This window comes from Rhamphochromis longiceps, linkage group LG1, assembly GCF_057381845.1.
Source record: "Rhamphochromis longiceps isolate RC_006_pf linkage group LG1, R_longiceps_female_GT1.1, whole genome shotgun sequence".
Taxonomy (NCBI): domain Eukaryota; kingdom Metazoa; phylum Chordata; class Actinopteri; order Cichliformes; family Cichlidae; genus Rhamphochromis; species Rhamphochromis longiceps.
The window spans coordinates 18,535,880-18,563,510 of record NC_140557.1 but is presented as its reverse complement, the minus strand read 5'-3'; the positions used below and the strand labels follow the sequence as shown (position 1 = coordinate 18,563,510).

The following is a 27,631-nucleotide window of genomic DNA, read 5'->3' as shown; positions in this document are numbered from 1 at the left end:
ATACCTTAGCCTTTCTTTGAACAACAACGTTAGCTGTAGACAGATACACTTGTAACGTTGCAATAGGGATGAAACAGATATGTCAGTTTCACTCTGCTACATCTTTTTTTTGAGTGAAATCTCATCATTTAAATAAAAATGTAGAGATATGCTAAAGAAAACATTTGTGTAGATGGACTATTGTCATCACACCCCTGTGAGCAGTCAGCAGCGCTACATTTCGATGTGTAAAATGTACCGAAGACCTTGACTACTGCTTTGAACTCAAGCATGAAGAATGTTTTGGTTCTTCCTTTGATTGTTGGTTTTACCTGAGAAATCATCTTTGTGGGTCTGTGTTTGTCTGAGCCTTTAACAGACTGAGCGCACAGCTGTCATTTGGCTCAGCAGAGTCAGAATGTTCCTCACTGATACAGCAAAATCAAAAGGATGGGAAAAAAGTGGACAGCCGAGGGACCGAATCCTCAGTGCAAAATACCTACAGACCACAATGGAGAGAAATGAGTGGGATTGTATTGTACTGTGCTGCAGTCATCTCCAGACACTGAATCACCTCACAGTTTGCAGATTCATGATTCATGCTTCCTGTACTGGGTCCTTAAAAACATTGTCACCAAGTCTAAACAGGCACCCAGAGAGAGCACCATACTGTACTTTTACACAGATATTTGTAGGCTTTTTGTACCACACATCATGTTCTCCTACAGTTTCATATGGCTTAGAAATGAAGACAGATTTCAACTGGCTCATTTGAAAAACAGATATCAGTGAGCAATCCATCAATAAGAATGACAGAAATCATTAAGCCATATGTTTTCCTTCCAGCGTCTGACAGTAAGTGGCAACACACCTGCTGTCAGTTTTGGATAGTAGGCAAACAAAGCATTTATTTTCAAGTGCTATACTTTATTATGGTATTCCGCTGCCTACCACATTTATCTTAAAACTGTTGTTATAATCTTGCTATACTCATCATATGTGTCACACAACAAGCTTAAAGAATTCTTGAAATATTGTAGATTACATTACTAATCGGTAGATAGTGCGTAAAATTGCTATGGCACTCAGCTTGGAGCGCTAAGTGCCTCTGCCATGATGCTTGTACTACAAACTAGAGCAATTTATAAAATATGGGGGGAAAAGTGTATTTATTTTTAAGTGCATTGTATTGAGAAGAAAACAGCATTAGGAAAACTGCAATATAATCATTTCATTTTAAGTTCTGTGGAAAGACAGCTCAGTCTGCTTAATGGATTTGAAAAGATGACTTATTTTACTTACTTTTATAACCTGTTGAAAGATCAGTATGCTTTAAACACAAATTAAAATTGGGATAATTTGAATATTTACTTAGAAATATATTGAAACAGCATAGAAAATCTACACTGTGTCTACAGTCCCTGTAGGATTAGTAAATTCCTCTTTGAATAGTCAGTGGCATGTGCCGCAGCCTGAGGTGAAAGCACTTGAGCCGGTGAGGATAAAAGAGGGAGGAGAGGGGCAGGGAGGCAGGACAGGATAGCAGAGCAAGTGGCCACTGTTGGTGCAGACGCTGCAGGAGTTCACAATGGGGTCGGTAACAGCGTCCGGGCGTTTGGATGTTTTTGTCGTTTGCTTTCTTCTGCCCTCGTTTAACTCAGCAAACTGGATCATGGCAGAGACACCGGAGCTCCGGATTTTCCCCACCACCGGTAAACACAATTAGCGTTGTGAGAGAAGTCAGGTGGCCACAAGGGACAGTTTCCAGTAGAGAGTGATCAATTTACACACATTTTAGATTGGTTAAGTGCAGCTGTGAAGTGGGTGTTTGAAAGGACAGGTTCAGTTATAAAGGTTCAAATTTTTTATCTAGTAGTTAGAAGTAAAATGTAAATTTCTGCTGACTACTAAACTCTATATTAAATGTGGCATTAGCTTAAATTGAATTAAACAGGCTTCTCTTTAACTTTTTCTTAAAATGTTTTTAGATCTAATATCAGTAAATTAAGTCAGTAAGATGTGAAGTTGATGATCAACAGATCAAAGTCAGCAGTGCAGTAAAATTTTCTCATGATACAGCCTAACAAATAAAGATTTAAGGTGGTCAGCCCCAGTTTAGATTATTATATAGCATTTATTTTAGCTTGTCTAAGTGCTAAAAGTAAGGAGAATTGGGAATACGTTCAGTTAACTGTTTTACTTGAGTTAACATAAGAAGTAGACACATTCTTAGCGTTTATTTATAGCATAATTACATACACTATGATCAGCAGACATACACATGTTGTTTAGAGACGCTGCCAGCACGTTTATATTATTAAAACGGTTTTAGATCGTTCATATGACAAAGAATTCTCTCAATAAGTGTTAAAAAGTTTTAAAATGTGTTGTGATTGATTTTGTGTTTAACCTACAGACTCCCGGGTGTAGATGTGATAGACTTTACAGTCCAAACTTTTACTCTCTGTCTCTCTCCAGTGTATTTGCATTTAGTTGCCACAGCGACAGCAGTAGAAGTATAGTTAATGACCATCTGTATCTTCTTCCAGGGCTCGGGGTGAAGGAGCACTCACAGATTGTTGCTCACCACAATAGACTGCGCAGCCGGGTCAAACCCATGGCAGCTAACATGCAAAAAATGGTTTGTGGCACCTATTGTCTGTCTCCTCTGTGTGTTTTTGAATAGTGCCTTTGCTGTCACTGAGTTTAACATCACGCTTTTGTTAACAGTGTGGGCTCACGTAAACTAATCAGTGTGGGTAGACTGCCTGGTCTTCCTATGCAGCTCATGTTTTTCTCCTAATAAGGAACATTAGTCATTTGTTGTTGTTTCTCTTCCCATTCCTGTGTGAAAAACACTTAGCTGCAGGTTGTAAACTTAATTGTTATGCTTCTAACATTAAGTAAGCCTGCAGCTTCAGTCCCAAGGCCCAGAAAAACAGTAATTGTCATAAGTGTCAGTCACACTGATCAGGAATGTGTGAAGATATGAGGTAGCACGTCCGAGCTGAGTGCTCAATCAGCTAAGTGTGACTCTCCCATGACAGCATCTATAACTTAGGAGGACTCTTGAGGTTACTGAGGTCCCTGTGCATTTAAAGGACACGCTGAAGTGCAGAAAAGGCAGCTTTGATCAGTGGCCACAGTTGTTTCACTGAAAATAATTTGAATTCTTAAAAGTAAACTCACCAAATGACCACACAAACAGCAGGGTTTGGGGTCGAGCTGTCTTCCTTTGTAGTGCTGATAGTCTCGGCGGTGTGAAATAGTAGCGTTAGTGCACAATTTGTTCTGCTCTGCTGCAGGCTCACTGATAGCGTCAGAAATGAGAATGAGGCCAATATAAACTGGGTGTGTGCAAGTTTGTCAGGGTCACTAAGTTTATTTCTTAGACAACTAAAGTTAAGTAACTAAGCAACATTTTTCACTTGTCTCTTTATTCTAATGATCAACAGATAGGTCTATTGTAAACATGACAATAACAGCATGTTTCGAGAGAAACAATGAGTAATGTTTCTGAATGTGCAGCAAATTCTAAACAGCAGTGCTAAATTGTTTCCCTGTCTTACTCCATCAGTTGATACAGTGCTTATCTGCACAACTCTCTTGCATGTATGTGATTATGAGAGGTAATGAAGGATTATGAAACTCACTGTGTACTAGATACCCTTTGGGCCCAATATGAGATTTGTGCCAGGGCAAACTGTCACTTTTTCATAGATTACATCCTCAAAGCCAGTCGTACAGACTGAGCCCCTTTTCTTCGACTGCTCTTCAGCCTCAGAGAACTGTTCGCAACTGATAAGGCAGTAATGAGAAAAAGAGGATGTGGATAATCACTTTGCATTCACAACTCTGGTTTTACAGGTAATTTCCCCATGAAAACCCTCAGAGAAGGCTTTGCCAAGCTGAAGAGGCATTATTAAAGAGCTTTACTGATAAACGTTAAAAGGCTCAAGGCTTCGCCTGTGTTTGCGAATATCTTAATATACTTTTTTTCTTCCCCCTCTCCCGCACAAGAATGAACCAGCAAGTATTATGGTGAGATTGTGTTGAAGTGATTATTATATGGTCCTTTAGGCTTTGCTTTCAGGATGAGATAAAATACCAATATTCCAAGAATGAATGATGCTCCTCCTTTTCTCACCCAGTGCCCTGTCGGCGGATTTTCTTTGAGCTCTTTAGGCTAAGAAGTATTGAGGTCATACCATCACTCAAAGAGGCCGATATTGAAGTTTAGTGGTCTCTTTTGATATGGAAATCATGACCTCTGTTTGTGAGATTTTATCTTACTAATCTCTCTCAGAACTATACCCAAGGGTCCAACGTGTTATTTTAATGTAGTTAGCTTCAGAGGGAACCATTTTCCTGAACTTTAGATGCAATTCCATTTTTTCTGTATTTTTACTGCTACTAAACACCTGAATATAACAGTTGTTGGCGCCACAAAGAAGGCTGAAATGCACAAATTGTTCATGCTGTTAGGCGCTGATACATAATGGCACACTTCAAAATGAAAGATATTACCCAGTGATCTAATAGCCCTCCGTCATCAAAGGCTTTGGCTGGCTGACATCAGAGAGCAGCGTGAATGATGAACTCAAGAGGCCTCAGGGTTTTGACACTACACAGCAGAGTTACACCAGGAAAACCTGTCTTGAAAATCCTGTCAGTCTGACATTTCAGACAGATTTGGATTTTCCATCTGTACTAATTATGAACAGAACAGAGGGACAGAAATACAAGCAGAAACAGGAATCTCTGTCATTTAGGCTAAAAAATGATTGTGGACATTTGAATCATTCTTCTTTGACCTAAAGTTCGTCAGGATTGTAGCTAACCATGGACTGTGCTCACTGAGTTCACGCCTCAACTCTTAACAAAGCCCTGTGATTGATTTGGGTAGTGCAGTCTTAGCAGTGCATGACATCAGAGAGCCAGCCAAGCAGACACATCGATATAAGATCCCTCACTCCTGTTCTGGTAGACATATTGCACACTGCTACTGCAAACTAATGGTTTTGCACCAGAATAACAAAGAGTTTTATGTATATCAGTGGACTGTTATACAGCACTTTATTTGAACACCCAAAGTGCTTTCTTACTGCACTCATTTACTCATTCACACAAGCGCTTTTATCAAATTTAGCATTCACACTCCAATAGATGCATCTGGGACAATTTGCATCTTGGCCAAAGATACTTTGATGTGCAAGCCAGGTATCAAATCACCAGACAACCTGCTCTATCTCCTGAACAACAGCCAGCCCAATATCAATAGTTCCAAAGTACATCATAATGGCTTTCACACGTGCACTTTAGCTCTTAACTGTTCTAGGTGCTTAAAAAGGGTATATGAGGGGCACATTTCTGACACATATTCTCAATATTAGCCGATCTTTAACTTGCCAGGTCCCTGGAATAAAGCCTGTCTGATGCCTAACTGTATGAGAACAGAGTCACTCTATAAAGGCAGTTATTCACTGAAACCCCACTGAGGATTTCTGGTACTGTTTTCTGCATCATGCTTAATCTGCAAAAAGACAACTTTTGTCCAATTCCTCTTATTCCAAAATTACAAAAAGGAAAGGGACAGAGCACCGATGCTAGTGATAGTAATAGAAGTAATAGAAGTCTCCTTAAAGCTAGAAAGTTATTGGTTCGAACTCACCAGCTACCTGGGGCCTTTATGTATTTTGCAATATGAATGGTAGTTAGTAAGTGCATAGAAGATAGTGAATGTGGCGTGTTGTGTAGAGTACTCCAGGAGAGTAGAACATTGCTATATAACAATCAGTCCATTTACCATGTAATTTTGATAGCTGACACTGGCTAGTCATTGTGTATAATTAACCTACTTTAGATGGCCTTGATATGCATCACTTTTTAAAAGACAAAGTAGTTTATTTGGAACTTTTGGTAGGAAATACTGACAATACTGATCAAGTCTGACATAAATATAAATAAATTATAAATATTATAATCTAATGCATCTTAGATTATAAGATGCATTAGATTATAAACAAAAAATCAGAGAAACACAGTGTAAACAAGACAAAGGGCCTGTTTGAGCTGCATTTTCTGATGACCCTCCTATGTTAGCCAGTTGCCTAGGACCATAGGACCATAAAAACAGAGACGAGATTGGAAGCATTAGCCTTTTATCTGTGTGTCTCTTTGTTTACTGTTGAAATTGAAACCCATGCCACTCTATTGCAGAATAATGGGGATGTTAATTTTCTATAGGACTGGAATGAGGAGTTGGCTACACTTGCAAAGGAGAGAGCCACATTGTGTCACAAAGAGCCTTTCCTTCAACACTCCTCGTCTTTCAGCCATATTGGCTGGAACACACATCTTTCTGTTGTTGGTGCTGCTTCATTTTCTGACATCATTGACTTCTGGTTCGAGGAAGGAAAAGATTTTCTCTACTCCAGCGGCCGATGTAAGGAAAATGCCACCTGTCAACACTATACCCAGGTATTCACCAGCATATACAAACCTTACACATGTTTATATGAAGTCCCACAGCTGCATACAGTTTCTGTTGCCTATAAAAATGCTGTTTTGTGTGTCCAAATCCTCTCTTGTCTTGTAGCTGGTCTGGGCTACTTCAAGCCAGGTGGGCTGTGCCAACCAACAGTGCTGGAGAAATGGAGAACTCTGGGAGATATTTGTCTGTGCATACTATCCTGGGTAACAGTTTGCTTTCCCAAAAAGCTAAATATTAAAAGTATTATTAGAAAACACAATTTTTTTGCTGCATATATTTTCATGTTTCAGGGGTAACTGGGAGGTAAATGGTCAACTGGTGATGCCGTATAAATCAGGGCTGTACTGCTCTCTCTGCACCTCCTCAATGTCTGGCTGTTTGAGACTGTGGGACCATGTAGGCGGACTATGTGGTAAGACAAACACACACACAAAATGTATTTATAGTTGTATTTTTTCAGTGACAGCAAACTTTCTTTAATATTTAATATGATCAGTTCCCAGTTGTTCATTTTGCGGCCTACATGTTTTTGTGTTTCTAATCAGAGATTCCAAAGAACCCATGTCGTATGAACTGTGGCGAACACGGCCATCTTAATATCTCCTCTTGCAAATGCAAGTGTGACCTCGGGCTCACTGGACGCTTCTGCCAGGGTACCAATTATCAACAGCTGATGTCATAAATATCATTCTCAGTGTGCTGTCCTTGTTTATCTTAATGTACAAAGAGAAAGCAAAGGCAAAAATGCTGCTGTTTTATTGTGTGTTTTTCAGTTCGGTGCAATGTGCAATGTGTGCACGGACATTTCAAAGAAGAGGGATGCTCTTGCTTGTGTGCTGTTGGCTATGGGGGTGCTGAGTGTGCAGGTAAGTGAAGTGTGCTTTAGTATGCAACAGTCTGCCACAAGAGTAAGGCCTCCTGCTTGATATTGTGCAGGTCTCAGTTGAACTGACTGATAATCTCTAAGCTGTCAAGTGATGGATTTCACTGGATGTCAGATGCTGACTTGTGGTATCAGTCAGCAAGATGTTAGCAACACATCTTTTAAGTCTTGTGAATTGTGAGTTGTGGTCTCCGTAGTTAAAATTAGTTTGTCCAGCTCACATGTGCCTGATCAAAATGAGATCTGGAGAATTTGGGGATCGAGTCTACACCTCAGATTCCTGTAAAGTTTCTCCATCTGTTCCTGAACATGTTTGTTACAGTGTTGCAAGGTTACTGTACTAAAAGTGATCGCTGGCACAAAGGGCTGTCTAAGGTGTGATAAAATATATATATATATATATAGGAACAGCACCATAAAAATAAAACAAAGGCAAAACTAATAATAATAACAACAATAATAATAATAATGATAATGAAAATTAAATTTGATCTACTAGTTTAATTTCCTCTTCTTGGATCTTTTTAAGACAGCTTCCAAAGATGCTGCTATTCTTTGATCACTTCCTGGAAGTCCCATTCTGAGCATGTGCACTGTCCACTTTGCAGTTTCATCACAGACCTCAGACTTGTAAAGTCAGCAAAAATTAGCTTCTGTTTACGACTGATTTCATTTTATCTGATTTTATGTGGACAATCATTGGTGTTAATGAGAGCTTGATTGGATTTGCAAGGAGTTTTCAGTTTACGAGTCCACATGCAGCATCTCAAGTGATGAGCAAGGTTAGAAACACGTTAGTGGGTTAAAGGCTAATAGCGTTGGTAGGTTTAATAGGTTGTGCACCATGAATTTGTCCCCCAGGGTGAGACTGTCGTCACGGAGTTCCACTTTATTGTTGTGAGGTGTCTGACAGAGTACACTCAGTTAAGACCTGAAGTACAGAGTGTGCTTTATGGCCACACAAACACAGTATGCCCTCAGTGCCCTCCCTAGTTACAAGATTTGGTTCCTTGCACTTCCTGACAAGGAAAGGATAACCTATCTGACACATCAGATGAGTTAGAGCACAAAGACCCGTGTTAAAGGAGGCTTTCACTGAGAGATCTCATAATAGCAACTACACTGAAAGCAGCCGAGAGAAAAGTCGACCAAACCACAGGGTTTTTTTTAATCACACCTCGACATAATGTGCAACAAAGTTTAGGCTGGTTGTATGTGTTAATGAACATCCAGAGGACAATTAATGCCTGCAGTACACACACACACACACACACACACACACACACACACACACACACACACACACACACACTGTTCACTGATATAAATGAAAGTGCAATTAATCATTTTTATCAAAAGCAACAGCTTTTTTAAAAATGTGACTTACATTTACATTTTAGGTGCTTTTAGATGGTGGACAGTCAGCGTGTACTACAGCCTGAAAGCCATGAATGTTTTACCCTTGTCAAAGTTCCTGAGATGCTCACTCTTTTTTCCAATTGTCCTGCTGCATTATAGAGCCAACAATTTGACATTTGCCAGTGGAATCAGACAAGAAAATCTTACTTCACCAGTTAGTGGTTTTAATATTGTCACTGACCAACGGTTCTTTATGTTTTTATATATCTAATCAAGTTTTGCTCTGAAACCAAGAAATGCTTTAATTCGTCCACATAGTCCACACACATAATGAGAAATGCCATCTGCTAATGACATGGTAAAGGATACTATAGTAGTTTATTGATGGTTTCATCATTGACCTTTAGAGGAGATATGAGGGGATTTTCTGTGATCTCATCAGGTAGACCAGTAGACACTTTAATACCTTAGTGTACATCTGTCACGGTCCTGGGTCCCCTGACCCAGCGTTTTTAGTTCTTTGTGATTTTTGTATTATTGTACTTGTGTGTGATTTATTCTATGGCTTCTAGTTTTGATCCCTTGCCCTTCATGTCTCTCTGTGTCCCCTCTGTTCTGTTTAATTGTGTGTCTTTGCATGTTTGAGTTTCTTGTTTTCTGTCACTCTGCATTGTGCATTATGTTCTCATGGTTGGTCTTTTGTTACTCCCTCTAGTCTAGTCTCTTGTGTTCCAAGCTGAGTATTTCCCTCTGTGTATTTTGGTTCTTAGACCTCTGCCTTATGGTTTGTCTCTGTGTTTCTTAGTTGCTGTCTCCACTGTGTCAAGTTCGCGTCTCTGTGTGATACTTCCTGTTTTACTTTGATGGTCCGTGTCTTATGTGAATGCGTCCTGCTTTGCTTGTCTCGTCAGTCCTGATTTCTCCCAGCTGTGCCCTCCTTCTGTGTCTCATTCCCCTCGTTACTTCCCAGTGTATTTAAGCCCTGTGTTTCTCTTTGTCAGTGTCGTAGTCTCCCTCATGGCTGTGTTTCCCTGTGTGTTAGTCATCCATGTTCCAGTTTAGTTTTCCATGCCATTCTGCAATAAAGCAGCTTTTTGAGTTTAATTTCATTGTCGTGAGTTTTGCGTTTGGGTCCTTCTCCTGCCTGTACACAGCCGAAACATGACAACATCACTTTATTTCTGAGAAACTGGCAGCCACTGAGTAAGGCAAGGCAAGGCAAGTTTATTTGTATAGCACAATTCAACAACAAGGTGATTCAAAGTGCTTTACAGAGACATTAGAAACAAGAACAAATAAAAAGCATGATTTAAAATTGATTAAAACAAGCAAATAAACTAATTAACTAATAAACAAACAAACAAACAAAACAGTATATAAAATCAAAACAGATAAAATCGAGTAAGGAAATTTGTGCTTGTTCCCAAGCATGTGTAAGCCTGTTCTGTCTGATTTGAAGTTGGTGGTCAGTGTTATTACTCTTCATTTTTAGTTTATGTGCTTGTGTCCCAACAGAGAAAGTGAAATTCCCATTTCAAAGTTGTGATCTCATCATAGATGGAAATTGCTTCATGGTGTCTTCTGATGTTGAGACCTACTATGGGGCTAAAAGTCACTGTCAGGTGTGTGTGCGCCTCACTAAGGAGCCTCATCGAGTTTTCTATAAAACAACATACAGAGACCAAGTTTAAACTTTTTCTTATGTAAACCATCAGGAACAAGGAGGCATTTTGGCTCAAATCCACAATCAGAAGGTTCAGGACATTCTGGCTTTTTATCTTAGTCAGCTGGAGACGAGCAACGAGCTCACCAGGAATGACTTTGAAACTGAAAACTTCTGGATAGGTACTCTTTTGTATTATAAATTAATATAAATGAAATATATCAGTTATATCTTTAACACTGAAAAACACTGACACTTTAACTTGCTGTTTTTTTTTATTTAGACATGCTATGGGTATGGATGTAGTTGAAATGGTGCATAGATAAAACAGCATGTTTTTACTCCACAGGCCTGACATATAAACCTCCAAAAGACTCATTTCGCTGGGACACAGGAGAGATTCCCAAATACTTCAGCTTTGCCTTTGGGCAGCCTGACAACCAAGGGTAAGAGACCCATTTAGAATGAGACATTAGCTACTGACAGACGGCCGAGGGAAATGGACCAAAACAAACAAAGCAATTCTCCTGAAAGGTGGAAAAATCTGCTTCTCTGTTTTGTTTTTTGGGGGGTGGGTTTGGACGTTTGTTTTCTTTTAATTTAGCCCCTCCCCCCTCTGTTTACTTTAGTTCTTTATTTTTATTTCAAATTAATTAATTAACCCAGTTTTTAACCAATAGAAAAAACAGTGATCTTAGTTGACATGCATCCCTCATTAATGCCACTAGATGTCTCTGTTTCCCTCTGTTTCCTTAACCTTTGTAATTATAATCACTTCTTTTGTCCATGCTCTCAGTAGCAGTGCATAATGCTAACCATTTCTGGTATCTATCACAAACCCTTCACATTAGTCCACTCACAGCTTCTCTTTTTCTTTACAGTTTTGGAAACTGTGTCGAGCTGCAGGCATCGAGTGGTTTCAACTGGAATGACCAGCGCTGTAAAACACTGAACAGATACATTTGCCAGCACGGTATGGATGAAAACCTAGATTAAATTTTTGCACAACTGGCTGCCTAAAAATATTGTAACAGAATTTCAGAAAAAATAAGACTTGACATTTTTTATTCAGAGATAAAGCTTAACCTGAGAGGAACACTTCTTTTTTTCTTCACTATGAAATCTTTGCACATTAATTTTACTCAAAAGCAACCGCTGTTTGTCCACAGATGATTTGCAAATGAGAATGTACTGTCCTCCTATGGCAGTCTTCATTTTGAAAGAGATCTGTGTGTCCTAAAACCTCAGTGCCTATAGTGCTATTATAAAAGGATTCACTACACTGACTACTTTGTAATTTGTACTCTTTTTTTTTTTGACATTTTAATACATTTAAGAGAGATTACTGTAATAAGATTAATGCTACGTTGCAGTTCAAGGACAGTGTTTTATCTTCTAAGCCACATGGTATAAGTGATCCTTTGACATAACGAAAAATAAATATTATATTTTAATATTAAAAAAATCTATATAAAGAGAGCTCAATAATAGTTTGTTTGTTTAGGTAGCAGAATGGACATCCCTTCATTTTTCCATTTAAAAATGGCCTCTTCTTTACAATTTTGGTTTCTGCTTCTTGTACATGCTGTGCTGCACTGTGTCGAGGCTTCACTGATGTTCAGTGAAGTGTAAAATATTAATCCAGTGTGTCCAGTAATGATGTGAAAACACAGAAATCTCCATGTGATCCCGCTCACACCTGCCTCTCAGTCTAAATCAATGGCACTCAGTGCTCACCATCAAGAAGCTCTGAGTAATCAATATTCCTCAGCTCCACAAAAGCCTTCAGTGTCTGAAAACACACACACACACACACATGCACTTACATTGATCATGAGAAATGAGATGGTGGCAGATGTTTAGTTTTGCCCACTTGAGTGTGTCTTTGCAAGTGTTTGCTGTGTAATCTATTGATTACTCACAGCTGAATGATGGATCTGCTCTGAATCTGGTCCTCGTTGCAGGGATGTGATTTTTTACAAACCACCTTTCTGTTTTTCCTTTGTGTACAATGTGTAAAACATGATTAGTAAATTGTGATCAAAGGAGAGCTTGCTGCTGAACTGTGTCTGTAGCAGATAGTCCTACATGGTTTTAACAAAGCTAAATTTATGGAAATATTCTTCCTCAATCAATAACGTTGTCACACTTCCTCTCAAAATAAAAGCAAAATTTCACTAAAGCAACAAAGAACTACAAGCATAAATTAAGCTGATTATAAGTGCACAGAGCCCTGCAGCCCATCAGACTAATTTCCAGACATTATTGCTGTGTTGTTTTAATTGGTAATAAAATGATAAGTGGATATCACACAGCCTGGAGCAGACACTAAGTTGTGTGTCTCCACAGTACCGCTTGTACTTGTGTCTATGTGTTTTTTTTATGTATGAAAACGTATCCACAGTTTGAAACTCTTTCATGACTTAAACATTTATGACTTTACAATCATTTCTGAAGAGAACCGAAGGATAACTTGAGAATTATAACACAAATGCGACATTTTTTGTGTGAACAACAAGCAGAATCTCTTTTATATTTCATGTTTTTCTTTTAACAGATGCAGAGCATATTGCTCAGTGGGAGGACAGCAGGTGACCTGGATTTTTCAAAGGGGTGAAATACTGCAGGTGTGATTATTTTAAGATGCTGGGACAATAGCCACCAGTGTTGGTGAATGTTTTGCTTTTGTTGTAGTACTTTACTGTGCAAATCTCTTTAACTACCATTTTTACTGGGAGAGCAGGAAATACGTGTGATGCAGTGACTGTTTGACATATGTGTAAACATGCATGAAAATAGAGTATGTGAGGCAGAATTTGTTAATGAAAGTCAACATTCGCTGTGAACACCTTAATTCTTCAACACAGCCTGAACTCTCTTGGGTAGGCTTCCTTGTAATTTCTTTATGTAGTGTTCAGGAATAGTTCTCCAGGCTCTTAAAGGACATTTAAAGTTCTTTTTTGGACCTTGGCTGCCTTTTGTTCAGTTCTCTGTCAAGATGATCCCACACTGCTTCAATAATGTTGAGGTCCAGGGGAGGTCCTGGAGAGGATAATACATGATCGGACAGGACTGAAAATGACTGAAAAAGGCACCAGTGTTCATGCACTTTCAGACCTTCAAAAAAACAACAAAAACAACAACAACAAAAAAAAACAACTGGAGAGCTTATGCTCAAAACCACTGGCTCCTTTGAAGCAAAATAAAAGAAATAAGGGGGTGCTTAAAATTTTTCCACAATACTGTACATGGATTCGGTTAGGTTTAGATGTGCTTTAAATAATTTACAAGTATTTTACAATGAAATGGCTTTATGCCACAGCTGGAATGAAAAGTCTCACATGCATCAGTGCACTTTTTAAAATATCTTCTTCCTCACCTGTCCTGGAAACTCATGTGTTCAGCCAACATTAAAGCAAATTTGAGTTTGAGTTCTGTTCATCTCGCTTACAGAAATCAGGCATATTTATTTAGGTGGTCACTTTGATCCAAGCTACGGCATCTTGGTACGTTTTGGATCTGCATGGATTGTTTTTAAGCAAACATCAATGATTCACTATCTCCCGAGGAAGACCTTCACAGCTTTGGTCATCCCCTAAATTCTAAACATAACCACGAGGTTGACATTTCTTGCCATAGTTTGATTTAATTTAGAGTTTAATTCTTGGTTACTCTTTGTTTCTTTGTTACCTTTGTTGAATTTTGAAAGGATTTCTTTACTTGTTTGTTTTTGTTGCTCTTACCTCTGTTTGCTGTGTCTTAATTCTTCCCACCTGTGATTAATCGGTCCTGTGTGTGTGTGTGTGTGTGTGTGTGTGTGTGTGTGTGTGTGTGTGTGTGTGTGTGTGTGTGTGTGTGTGGTCTTTTCCCCTGCCTGCTTCTGTGAGTCTCTTCTAATTATTTCTCTGGGTGTGTTTTTTAAATTATTTTTATTCTTCATGTTTTTTTCCTTGTTTTGTTGGATTTTAATGTGACTCCACGCTGTCTGTATCTTGGGCCACTTGGGTGCTAAATGTTAAAAAAGCAAATAATAATTTTAAAATGTTGTCACTTTTAGAAAAAATATATATAGATAGACACAGTTATAATGGTTTTAGATAGTGAATTCAAATGGTCTCTTCTAGAGCACCAACATGGGGTACTTATATCCTGATATACGTGGCCAGCTGTGTATGTAAGCACCTGTCAAACTCATCACCATCAGAATGAAGATGTTTAGGAAATATGAGGACCTTTTCGTCATTCAAATACTTGTTTGAAGTTGAGACTTGCTTTTTACGGTTCAGGTTAAACATGCTCTACCTCAACTTTAGCTTAAAGTACGATGGAAGTTTAGAGACTCGAAGGAAAGACAAAGGTTTGGGAGAAAGATTGCATTTGGGAAATGAACGGCCTCACAGGCATAACCATGCAAATGAGTGTGTGTGATTTAAATGTGGATCGGGTCAGTGAGCTTTTAATGGGGACTCTAAGGTCTGACATCACGATGGCTTTTGAATTAGCAGAGGAAGATACTGCTGGATGGTAAATAATACACTCAGATGGAAGAATGGGATCAGTGCTGCAATATAACTGGGTCAAATCAGCCTGCAGTGAATTAATGCGAATAAGCACACAGGGTTAAATAGTTACAAATGTCCTTAAGCTTTCAATTTCTACTTTATATATTTTATATATTCTCTCTGCAAGTATGCAGCACATCCAGTTTTACATACACATGATACAGACAATCACAGCCCTAATCCTGCTAGTATACCTGTACCTATAGCTAATGCTCCAACACAGACATTTAAGGGTTAAAGAAGTGTTTAGCTGTAGCGGTTAAAGTTGGTATTTAAAGAGTCATTGTTTCAGTGATGACATGAAAAAAGTCGTTGCCTCTGAAAAGATAACATGAGTGCAGAGAAATATTCAGCCACACTGTGTGCCATCAGTGAGACGTGCTGTCCAATAAACTTTTTTTTTTTTTTTTTGCTGATGTGTTGGTTTACATCTCTGACAGTCTTTCTAAGCAGAGTGTGAGTCCTGAATGTGCCTGCGTCTGTCTGAGAGCGTGCTCAGTATGTGTGAATCTTTGCCTCATGCTTGTTGCTCGCGCAGCTTCCTGCTGGTCTCATGGTGCCCCCTGATAAGCTGGTGCTGCAGAGGGTTTCAGAATGGTGCTAGTGGCAGTGGAATTAGCTTCCATTGTTATGATAATGACAGTGATACTCGTGCCCCTTCCAACTCAGACCAGCCATTGTATGGAAACAGGAATGCAATTTCTCCGGCAGCGGCAACCGACAATCCTCTATGAGAGTGAAAGGTCCCTAAATGACTCTCTATTCAGGCGAGGCTAAGGGGCCAGCAGCCAATTAAAGTGGGAGCAGAAGAACAGTGCCATCCCGAAGACCTGAGGCTCTCTAAACACACACATTAAGCAATACTGAGACACACACATTAGATTCTGTATTTTCTTTTTGACAAAGAACATCTAATCCTCATTTTTTCCTCACAAACCTGATTCTTTCTGGGGTACAGACAGTTTGCACTATATAACTCAAGAGGTTTATTGAGCACAGTGTGTACACAGACTCAGGAACACACGTTACTGATTTGAAAGTGCCTCAATATTGAAGTTGGGAAATTGTGGGACAGAGTTCCAGAGCAAAGTGGAGACACTCTCCCAACACTACCCATCACCGTTAAATTGTTCGGCAGTGCTTACGGTATCAGACAGTCTCCTCTGGCAGCTCAGGCTGAGTCACGATGGAGTACGAAGAGTTTCGAAAGTGTGAGCGGTGAGTTAAGTGCATGTGTGCTGTTGGGATCTATGAGCCTTAAGCTCATCAAAAGCCCGCTGGGCCAGATACATTTCTTTTAATACAATACAACTAATACTGCCCATCACTCCTCTGACAATTACTCAAAGAGTCTCCCAGAGAAAACAATGAACTTGAAAGTTTCATTTATTCTACGGCCACCTTTAGCCCCAAACTGTTTCTCTGCTCATTTGAACTGCTACTGCATAAACATCTTGTCCCCATCTAAAGTTATACGTGTTTAGCCATCTGAAAACTTTTTGTAATAACTGTTAATATGAAATCAATCCTCATATACTGCTTATAGCTACTCCAGCCTTATTAATTATTAGGTTTTAAATGCACAGTGCGGTGTCCATATTTTGCAGTCCATTGCTTTTGTTGTTAGCGGAGCCCCTGCCAACTTAAACCTTGTGTGACTCATATATTGCCAGTTCTCATATAAAACCTGTGTCTGATCAGACTAGTCAGTCCATAAATATAAGCTCAAGTCTAAAATATCAAACAAGCAGCCTTTGTTTTTGTTTTTTTTGTTTTGTTTTTTGCAGTATCTGACCTCATAACCAGCTTTAGCTTTACCAAGATTAGTTCAAATGATTTTTATTTGCAGCTGAAAATATTAGCCAATGAAAGGCACTTTCACTGTTGGTGTAAAAAGTGAATAATTGCAAAAAGCAGCAAATCCCAGGTGTTCAAGAAAACAGCATTTGTCATACAGGATGAGCTTGTAATATGAACTGAATCAGAATTTAAGTCATAACTATTCTTTGTAATGTGCTGGTTCTCATTTATGTTGAGGTAGAAAACATCATTTCATTCATTCCTGGATGATAATGTATCCTGACTTTATTAGAGTGTCTCGGGGGAGCTGGAGGCCACTAAGATAAAACAACAGTCTTTAGCGGGAACTTTATTAAGATGCAGCAATTTCATGAAATGTTGGCTCTTTTGCAGCAGAGCAGTAGGCATAATCTGCATTTCAAGGTACGTGGTACAAAATATCTTTCCACCACACAATATTTCAAGACCAGGACTTAGATGAAAGCTCTCATACAGCTGCAATCAGTCTGCAATTATCGCTCTTTACATCTCAATGAGGAAATCCAGCTGCACTTTAGTCGATGATGATACAGGCGGAGGAGTAACCATGTATTTTTTTGTGAAGAGGCTGATGATACTTAGAGAGAGAATTACGAAGGGGGTTTCTAATCATCTGAACAAATCATAAGAGCTGCACTAAACACTCCCTTCTCGTCTTCACCTGATGAGGGTCTCTGTTTACCAGAAGTAGGACAATGTTTTCTTTCCTTTTTTTAATGTCCCTTGCATCAGTTTTTGAATCCTGACATCAGCGTTTCTCATATGATACTAAACTGAGAACAAATGCCACGAGAGCATTCGAATTCTATTTAATTATTTGTGCCAGCCATTTGTTCTTCCCTAACTTCTTTCCTAGCTCTGTAAAAATCAAGTGTTAGGTCTGTTTTTAATATAAACTATCAGAGTTTCAGATATGAACAGAGTTTAATTTTACATCAAACCAATATTCAGTCCACACCGTAAAAAAAAAATCCTACAAAAACAGTAATATTCCGGCAGCTGGGGCGCCAAAATAATACCAGAAAATAACAGAAAATAACTTTCTCATAAAAGTACGGTTATTTTCAGTAGTGACAATACAGTTTGTTGCCCTAATTTTACATGGGATTTTGCCTCTTTCAAGTGCTTTTAAACATTAAATTAGGAACATTTTAATGTGATTAAACAATGAAATGACCTATAAACAAGGTCAATGAATGCGGCAATATGAATAATAATACTTAAATGTACAGAAATATACAGTTAACAGTTGGTTTAAATAATAATAATAATGGATTACATTTATTTAGTGCCTTTCGAGACCTTCAAATCACTGTACAATTCCAATATTCATTCACTCTCACACACTGGTGGAGGCAAGCTACAGTCATAGCCAGAGCTGCCCTGGGACAGACTGACAGAGGAGAGGCTGCCATATCGCACCATCGGCCCCTCTGGCCATCACCAGTAGATTAAGTGTCTTGCCCAAGGACACAACGACCAAGACTGTCCGAGCCAGGGCTCAAACCGGCAACCTTCTGATTACAAGGCGAACTGCCAACTCTTGAGCCACAATCGCCCTAAATAACAATGATAATAATAATTATTTGATGTAAAGAAAGTTTATAAGAACCATTATATATATTTTTCCATAGCATTACATTTGAATTTAACAGTTCAATCTTTCAAATTACGGACAAATATTTGTGAAATTATGATACATTTGTGAATGTATTTTAGCAATCTAAATATGCATATGTACAGACAAATACATTTAAAAAAACAAGAAAATTATGTTTTATTACATTTACAATGATTTTACGTTAATTTACATTTGAAATGTAAAATCACAGTCTATTTATGTGAATTTAATGATATTCTAGAAAAACAGTACAAAACTGTAAAATACACAGTAAAATACTTTTATATTACAATTTTTTTACTGTGCAGTCAGACGACTGCCATGATTATTCCACCCATCTCCAATCACCATTAAACTATTATTTCTCTGTTCTTTATCTACACACTGCTCTCTCCCTCTCGTTCTCGGCTGCTTGCTTTGTCTTTTTCATTTTCTCCTTTCAGTGCAGTCGGTATTGAGCAGCGCACAGCATTTGGATGCAAGATTAACTTTGATAAGAGTTAATGTGAATACAGCATTGTGCAGGCAAAGAATGGCTCGGGCTGCACTCAAGAGCCTCCTCACTAGGAAATGGACTGCAAAGAGCTGTAGCCACCCACCCCTCCAGTTTGGAAGAGGTGAGGACAAGAAGAACCGAAGGAAGAAGCAGGAAAAAAAAGAATGGAGGAAAACTAAATATATGACCGAGAAGCAGAAATGTAGAACAGCACAAGAAGTCCAGGGTACAAACATAATTACACATAATTGCCACATTTATATAACCAACATAATTGTACTCAGCCCCAAAACTTATTGTTACCTTTTTTTCATTAATCAAAGAAAAAGAAAAGAAAAGCACGGCCTCCATTGGCTGGCACCTGTTCCAGCACTCTATCAGACATGATGTTCTTTTAGGAATGAACAAGCTCTTCTTGCAATTGGCAAAAAATAACCAGTACAAAAGAAAACAATGTTCAACAACTGCAACTTCTGCCTTAAAATTCTGAGCATCCTTGTCTGTGCAGCCTAACCGTCCACAACAGAATTCCTGTATGTATTTGTTTGGGAGCAGTGCTGTGCGTGCACTTTTTTAGTTGTGTGTGAATAGTCCTTTGTTAAAAATGCAATAACTACGGAGTCGTGCACATTTGCATTTCTGTCCATGTAGAGTTCTCCTAATCTGTTATTATAAAGGTCATGTTCTTTAGCTAGTCGAATAAGATAAATGAATTGTGGTTCATATTTCAGGGAAAATTACAGAATCCACAAAGACAGAAGTCAAGCTTTTTAAAACAAGCTCACACTGTCTGCAAATATCAGTGCTGTGATCAACCACAAAAAATTATGGTCAACAAAGAATCATACCCGTTTTTACCTGCTAGCCTTCTGAGCCTCAGTGAATAATTAATAAATGAGTGTTTGCATTTAGTTAAATAGTCATTTATACACCCATACATTTTCTTCTCCTTATCCAATTCAGGGTCACATGGGGTCCGGAGCCCATCACAGATGTCACAGGACGAGAGCTGGGGTACACCTCTCGTCCTGCCAGCCTGTCACAAAATTTTATATGATTTTAATTCCTCTATAAAAGAGAGAAACACAGTCAGTTACACTTAACTTTCTGACCAGCTGTTTTAACAAAATGCAGTTACACAAGCATCGTCTTTAGCACAGTGTCCCTGGAAATATCTAAGTACAGTGAGTGTTTTTTTAAAGGTAGTTTATTTTTTCCTTAGGCAAAACTAATAATCAGTCCATGGACAAATGGATGAAGTCGCCTCATAAAACATACACGCAAAGACGTTTTGACCAAACTATTGGCGAGTTGACCGGCAGATTATATCACTGTTTGAAATCCAGTCATCTATAACATTCTCTTTTTCAAGATCAAAGAGTCCTGGCTTGAACACACAGTATTTTGTGTTTTCATAATCTTAAACAACAAAGCCATCATCAGAAATCAGAAACATCTCTCACCAACATTTATATTTCATGTGCTAGCTGAATCTTGAAAACTGTAAACTCTATCACAAAAGAATCTGAGGGAATATTTAAAATGCCATCTAAAATTCAGTGGTTGTCTTTCTTATTTATCTGTGAAACTTGTTCTTGCTGGAAGAGAAAACTCCCTCCTAAAGCTTCAGCTTTTGAGGAAATAGCCTCCGGGTAAAAAATATAAACAACTTTGGTTCAGAATTTACAGGTTTTAGATTAACGCACACTGTGCTCTGTACCCCGACTCTTTTAGCTTTGTCATACATCGAGCCCTGAATCTCACTTAAAGTGTTTTTTTAACACATTAATCTCCTTATAACTGACCCACGTGAGGCGGCGTTATCAACATCCAAGAGATGTGATGCATTATTGTAATTTGTGTTAATTGTGGAAGTTACCAAACACATTTTTTAACATATTTTGTAAAGCAAATAAATTAGATCCATTCACATTTCTTCACTCATTTCAAAGAAGAGGGATGTTGACAGACGAATATAAAATGTGATGCAGTGGAGTAAAAAGAGACTTAGACGAGAAGCTTTTCTGTAAGGGACTGAGTAGGAATAGTGATTAAGAATAATGGCCATAGTAGAGTGTAAGATGAGGGTAAAAATGAGACATTAAACAGACATTAAGACATAGAGTGGTGGCATGATGAGAGTCCCAAACAGGAAAAGAGGAGGAGAAGAAGAGAAATGAGATCTGGAGTGAAACATCTCCAGGAGGCTCTTGATAAATGAATAAATAAAGGGCTGTGAGACGAGAGGGCTTCTCAAGGATGTCATATCTTAATTGAAAATGACAACTTCAATTAAAATTGTAATCATTCTGTCCGTTTTCTAATTAAAAGCGAAACGACTGATAGTTTTGACTCATTAACTTCAAAGAGTGATGCAGCCTGATAAACTGGGAAAAGTATATTATTTTCTGAATGCTACAGAGGGGAGCCGATGATGAGGAGTGGTGCAAAGGATGAAGGAGACTGATGCATAGGGTAAAGGATAATCTGCTGCAATGACTTTCTATTACAGAGACACGGGTCTTGGTCAAAGAATGAAGGCTTAAATGATAATAACCAGGAAGCATAGAGATGTTATTCTGTCAAAGAGGCAGTTAGTCCTGACAAAAAGTAACAGCAGTAAGTGGCAATTATTCTGTTTTAAAACGAGTAGCTGCTTCCTCATTACTGCTTTTCTGACATGGATACAAAGTTTTTTAATATAACAAGACAAGACGACACACACATGCACACACACCTATTACTGGAATCACATATAGTTCTTGCTCCATGAGTACGCCATTTAAGGTCTTTTGTTGGCCTGGTCGCTGCCTATGAGAATGACTGACATTTGAAGAACAAAATATTCTGACATTGCCACTGGATAAAAACAACAGCGCACCAAATACAACATGGCAGCTTTGACTGCCCGAACCAGTTAGACTCAATAATAGCCAGTGCAAAGTCAACATGAACATTTTGTCACTTTCTCAGTCTGATTAGGCAAATATGAAGCTATGTAGTTACCTACAACACGTTTGGGGCAATAACAGTATTCATTCTGATTGTGTGCTTCTCTATAACTGGCTAAGGAGAGAAGTACAACCATGAATGTCTACAGCCATCAGTAAAACACGGTGGAGGCTCTGTCATAGTTTGGGCTGCAATTTAGCTTTGTCAAAATTGGTTGTATTAAGAATGCCACAAAAGTATTTTGATCTACCATGCGATGCAATTTGGAAAGTGTTAGACTGGCTTCATTTTTCAGCCTGACAAAGATCCTAAACACAGAGCCAATGCAGTAAAAGCATACCTAGATAGAGAAACAGAGGAATCCTGTCAGCTGCCCCAAGTCTCAACTTCAATATTTTTGAAGCAGTGTCGGGTTAAAATCCCAAATGAATGAATGAAATGAATAAAATATACGCTGACTTTGAATTCGATTCCTGCAACATGTTTCAAAATGTCGGTCAAATGAAATACATGATTGGTTATGTACTGTTTAAAAACCACCTGGCTGAACATTTCACAACTAATGGCCTTAATTAGTAACATGATTACATACAGATTACAAAAGAACATCAGAGACTGAGTCTTTCTGAAGTTAAATAAAGGATTTTACCGCCTTGTGAGAGAGACTACACAGACAGATAGTCCAACTGGACTGTTAGTGTAACGTAACATTTTATCCTAAAATTATGGGGGAAAGAAGAAGTTTCATCATCTAGTGTATATCACTTCATTGAATTATTTAGAGGTCTTAGACAAAAGTCTGTACACAGGGTCAAGGCCAAAAACCAAGAATGAACAGTGCACACTAACCACACTATGGCCCTCTTTAGTGCAACCTAATTTTTAGTTTACTTTTTCAACAAACTGACATGCAAAATTGGATTAGCGCTAGATCATTTAAACTATTTAGACATCGGTACAAATGTTTCTTCACACATGGCTTGGTAACTCTAGTACTGGACAACAAGCTGTTCTATTTGACACCCAGAGGAGAGAAGTTGGCTGAATAAACAATCTTGCAATAATGATAGCATTCTTCTTCACCCAGGTTTTGTGATGATATTTTCTGCAGCACATTGATTCTTATGGAACTATTTTGACAAATCAGACAAAATAAGTCTTAAAATCATGAATAAATGAGTTCTAATATACACAAGCAATATACCAGAGTGCACTGACATAATATTCTCTCCATATGTCTTATTACTCCTTCCTAAGAAGAAAAACTAAAATTCTATAAATAACTATGCATTTACTTGTACAATGTACATACACACACATATATATAAATATATGTTACGATATATGTATGTATACACATATAGCTCTTTGATTAAGTACTTTCAAGAACTTAATCCTTCATTCAGCATCATTCCTTTTTGTTTACATAAAGTTGATACATGGAGTACTATGCTGAACCAGCTCAAAAATAGTTACTGTTACAAAACCCCCACAAACTGTTACAACGGACAAACACAATCAAATTCAACCCAGAGTTTATTTGTAACCACCAAAACAGGAACAGTATATTTACACAGCTATCTTATTTTGTTGTTACATGAGGAAAATGGAAAATAAATATATTTAGAGAAAATTGTATTTCGAGAGCCTTTTGCTAGATAAAAATCAATAGAAACAAAATATTTAAACAGGTAATTTCTGGCATGTATATAAGTTTAAAGTCAGCTGTTTACCTTCAGTTTTTGTCTCCTTCTCAACCCTAACATGTTATAGCATAATACTGCCCCTCCCTAAGTCTGGTTCTGCTGGAGGTCTTGTCTTGTTAAATGAGTTTTTCCTTCCTACTGTCACAGAGTGCTTGCTCGTTACTCTGATTGTGAAAGGGGTTTTTTTTTGTATTATTGTAGGGTATTTACCTTAAAAAAAACAAAGGCAACTGTTGTTGTGATTTGTTGATACATAAATATAAAACTCCATTGAATTGAAAATCTACAACGCTTGAGTAGATCTGTACTGTGTACTTAAACGAGTTAGTTTATCCTTTATATCTGAAAGGCCTACTAAAGATAAATGAATCCAGAAAAATGCATAAAGTTTGTGCAGTAAACAGGCAACATGTCATATTGGTGAAAAAAAATGATATCCTCACTATGCCACCCTCAAGTTTTTTTAAAAAAAAGTTTTGTCCTCTACAACACAATAATTTGTGTCCAGTTGAAGCAAAGAAGACCAAAACAGAAGGATACTTAGAGAGTACTCTTACATCATAACTACAGTACCCAAACTTCATAACTGCTTATTAGAAAAACAATTAATATGACGACATGTACACATGCCCGAGTACTTAAATGCCAAAGGAGCAATATCAAATATCAATTCACTATAATGTTTATTAAACTACTCTGAAATATTCTAGCATTTTAGAACAGCTGGCATGCTGTGCACACCTCCCTTTATAGCAAGAGATCAATGCAAATTGTTTGAGGGGACACCTGGTCACAAGGTGCTGGTCTGATGGAAATATTCAATTCAGTTTCAATTGAAATTTATTTTTAAATCACCAAATCAGAAAAACAGTTGCCTCAGGGCATTTTACATTGTAAGCTAAAGACCATACAGCAAAACAGAAAAAACATAGAAAACACCAACAATCGTATGAACCCCTTTGAGCAAATATGAAACAAACTTCCAGTACCCTCATATTTATCCAAATCAGCACCAAATTGAATTGGCTCTTTTTTTGCTGGTGCTCAAGCTCTACATAAAAATTCCCTTAATTCTTAAGGTCGTTTTTGCTTGTTTGTTTGTATATGATTATATTTGTTTTTATTAAGTGTGTTTAATAGTTTTAGTCTCTTTCATATTTTCCTTGTTGAGTTGTTTTTGTTTTTCTGTCTTTTCTAATTTCTGTCAGGCTCTCAAGATGACACAGAAGTTTCTGGTTAGTTAAGAAATTTTTTTTTCTTTCGTCACAGCTGGGCAGTCCAAGTGAACAAGACTATCCCTGACAGAAAAAGATAGGGCTCTCGAGGATGATGAATGGGGTTGTTTGAGAATGCGACTCAGTTCAGCCACACTCTCCGCTCTCTCACGGTAGGAGGCAGGGAAGGAGGCAGTAATGCAAAGTTAACTGAGTTTCAGGTTCTCACTATCTCTGAACATAATTGAATCCTCCTACTAATTACTCATCAGAGAATGCCCAATATAGGTTGGCTCATCCTCTGAGGAACCTACTGTGCTCTTTGTCAAGCCAATTTTTCTTTGTTCACTACATCACAAGTCTGGAAACAGCATACAGTTTTGTGTGTGGTCTCTGTCCGAGAGATGCTCCAGGGAGAAACGGCCTCATCCAAAACTGAGATCAAACTGCACAGAGGACACTGTTATCTCACATTCAAGCTCCTCACAATAAAGACAAAGTCCAAATTCATGTTTTACAACCTCACAACACTGGGCTATATTTTCAGGAAAAGATTACAATCCAAGGTTGTCGATTTTTGTATACCATCTTTTACACTTTAACATCTTAAAGTATAACTCATAATAATTTATAGGTATTCTGGAAGCATTGGTCAGTGTTTGGTCATAAATAAAATGTTTGTACTGCACAAAAGAATATGTTTAGCCCGATCGCTCAAGGTTAGCATTAAAGCTAATTGAATAGTGCCAGTATAAAGCTGTCTTGAAATGCATAGCCATTATCATCAGCCAAATTACACGGCTGCCACAGTTATTAAATGCTTAAAAAAACTGCCCCACCTGAGGACTGTCACAGTGATGGAGCCCTTTTGATTCATTCACCACAGATCACATACAGGTGCATGCACGCACACAAAACAGAAATGAATGCATGCGCATCCACACTCAAACAGAAACACAATAGCAGACACACTGGCTCAGACATGAACTATAACTTGCTGTCCAATTGAGTTTGCAGGTCCAGTAGCAAAACATAATGAGGTTTTCACACTGAGACACTCAAGCTGGAGAGAGTGGCAAGGGGAAGGTGGGGGATTCAGTGGGTGTGACATGGAGAAGGAAGGGGTAAGGAAAGAGAAAAGGCACTCAATGATAATGTATGAGCTGTCTGCAGTGCTCCATGGTGGAGGAAAGAGTGCAGTGGTGCATTTAAAAAGAAGATTATCATGTCAAGATACAGTAATACCTCGCTGAACACTGATTTTCATTGGGCATTGGTTGCTGCTGTCTGTCTGGGTGTGAACACAAAAAGAGGCTAATCAGGAGAGGAGAGTGTGTGTAGGACATGCTGCCGAGTCATCCCATAACAGAACAAAGTAAATTAAAATGAGAACATTTTAATTCATCCTGTATTTATTACAGATGGACCAGCTCATATAATCCTCTTTTACAGGCACGTTCAGTCAAATAGAGGTACTTCTATAATCTTTCTAATCTAAAGTTTCAGGACATCATAAAAATAATGTGGTCCATAGTAAGTACTTAAACTTTGTAAATATGAATATAAATGACAAGAGTGATTATTTAACAAAAATTAAGCCAAAGCGCAGAAGCAGTGTGAAAAAGTAAATAATTGGATAATTCAGTTGCTTGAAGAATCTCACAATAATTTAAAGTAATTTGAAGCATTCGTTTTCTATATGACTTTATTAATCTCTCACATTGTTGTAGAGGAAAGGTGGACCACTATTCTTTACAACGTTGCTTTAATTCATTTGGGCATTTGTTTATGCACAGCTGTCTTAAGGTTCACTTGGGTTAAGTTCTGGACTTTGAGCCATGTGGAACACCTCGACTCTTTTCTTTTTCGATTTCTATATTAGATCTGTTGCTGTGTTTGGGACCACTGTCTTGTTGCATCACACAATTTGTGTCAAGCTTCAGCTTTTGGACAGATGGCCTCACATTTGATATACAGAGGCGTTCATGGTCGACTCTAGGACTGCAAGATATCTAGATCCCAATATGGTCTTATGGCCTAAATCAGCGGTCCCCAACCTTTTTTGCGCCACGGACCGGTTTATGCCCGACAATATTTTCACGGACCGGCCTTTAAATACAACAAAATAAAACTAGTACCGATACCGAAAAAAAGAAGATTTATTCATAACACACGTGAAAAGACCCAGGAAAACAGAGTTAACGATAAAAACGATAACAAAATAACGCTGAAAACCGATAAAAACCTTGAAAAACATACATTTCACACCTGAGCCTCAACTCTCGCGGCCCGGTACCAAACGACTCACGGACCGGTACCGGTCCAAGGCCCGGGGGTTGGGGACCACTGGCCTAAATCATCAACCCTCCACCTCCGTACTTGACAGCTGGTACAAGGTTTTTGTGCTGATACGATATGTCTGATTTTCAATAAACTTGGTGCTGTCCAGCCAAACATTTCCATTTGGTTCTTGTCCTGTCTAAACAGGACAGGGTGGTTTGCTCAGATGCACTTTTTCAAACTTGAGCTCTGCTGCCATTATTTTGTTTTTTACAGAGAAGAGACTTTTTTTCCTGGCAATCCTTCCAAGCGAGACATAGTTGTTCAACCTTTCCAGTGTCATGAACTTTAATATTTAACATGCTAACTGAGGCCTGTGGCTCTTGTATTGTTTTGCAGTTTCTCTGAGTGTTGCACAGTCTGACCTTGCCATTTGTTGCTACTTCCTCTAGGAAAATTGGAAACTCTTGCTTTCCACTTGTCAGTCCACATGTTGGTTCTTTGTAAATGTCCATGTACCTTCCAGTACTGATAGGCAATTGTTGATTCTTTACATTTACCACTGATGTTCTCCTTGACTCTAT

The 27,631-nt window shown here is 38.3% G+C and overlaps 1 protein-coding gene across 3 annotated transcripts; it reads left to right on the top strand.

The window, feature by feature from the left end:
• Nucleotides 1-1,509: 1,509 nt before the first annotated feature.
• Nucleotides 1,510-15,277, top strand: LOC146678572 (C-type lectin domain family 18 member A-like). 3 transcript variants are annotated; one of them, XM_085401053.1, is made up of 12 exons: nucleotides 1,510-1,691; nucleotides 2,529-2,620; nucleotides 6,226-6,459; nucleotides 6,578-6,675; nucleotides 6,763-6,884; nucleotides 7,018-7,125; nucleotides 7,246-7,338; nucleotides 10,272-10,336; nucleotides 10,430-10,559; nucleotides 10,727-10,823; nucleotides 11,259-11,350; nucleotides 12,935-15,275. In XM_085401053.1, the coding sequence occupies exons 1-12, from the start codon at nucleotides 1,568-1,570 to the stop codon at nucleotides 12,970-12,972; spliced, it is 1,293 nt and encodes a 430-aa protein (XP_085257179.1). In that variant the 5' UTR covers nucleotides 1,510-1,567; the 3' UTR covers nucleotides 12,973-15,275. The 3 variants fall into 3 exon arrangements, with proteins under 3 accessions (XP_085257179.1, XP_085257173.1, XP_085257184.1); XM_085401047.1 differs by having other exon boundaries at nucleotides 10,230-10,336; nucleotides 12,935-15,273; XM_085401058.1 differs by lacking the exons at nucleotides 10,272-10,336; nucleotides 10,430-10,559 and having other exon boundaries at nucleotides 12,935-15,277.
• Nucleotides 15,278-27,631: the final 12,354 nt, after the last annotated feature.

What these genes read in the sequence shown, in the direction of transcription:
- LOC146678572 (XM_085401047.1), top strand. Translation starts at nt 1,568, where the DNA reads ATGGGGTCGGTAACAGCGTCCGGGCGTTTGGATGTTTTTGTCGTTTGC. An exon ending in CAGCTAACATGCAAAAAATG is followed by an intron (nt 2,621 to 6,225) that starts GTTTGTGGCACC and finishes AATTTTCTATAG; the next exon opens with GACTGGAATGAGGAGTTGGC. An exon ending in GGGCAGCCTGACAACCAAGG is followed by an intron (nt 10,824 to 11,258) that starts GTAAGAGACCCA and finishes TTTTCTTTACAG; the next exon opens with TTTTGGAAACTGTGTCGAGC.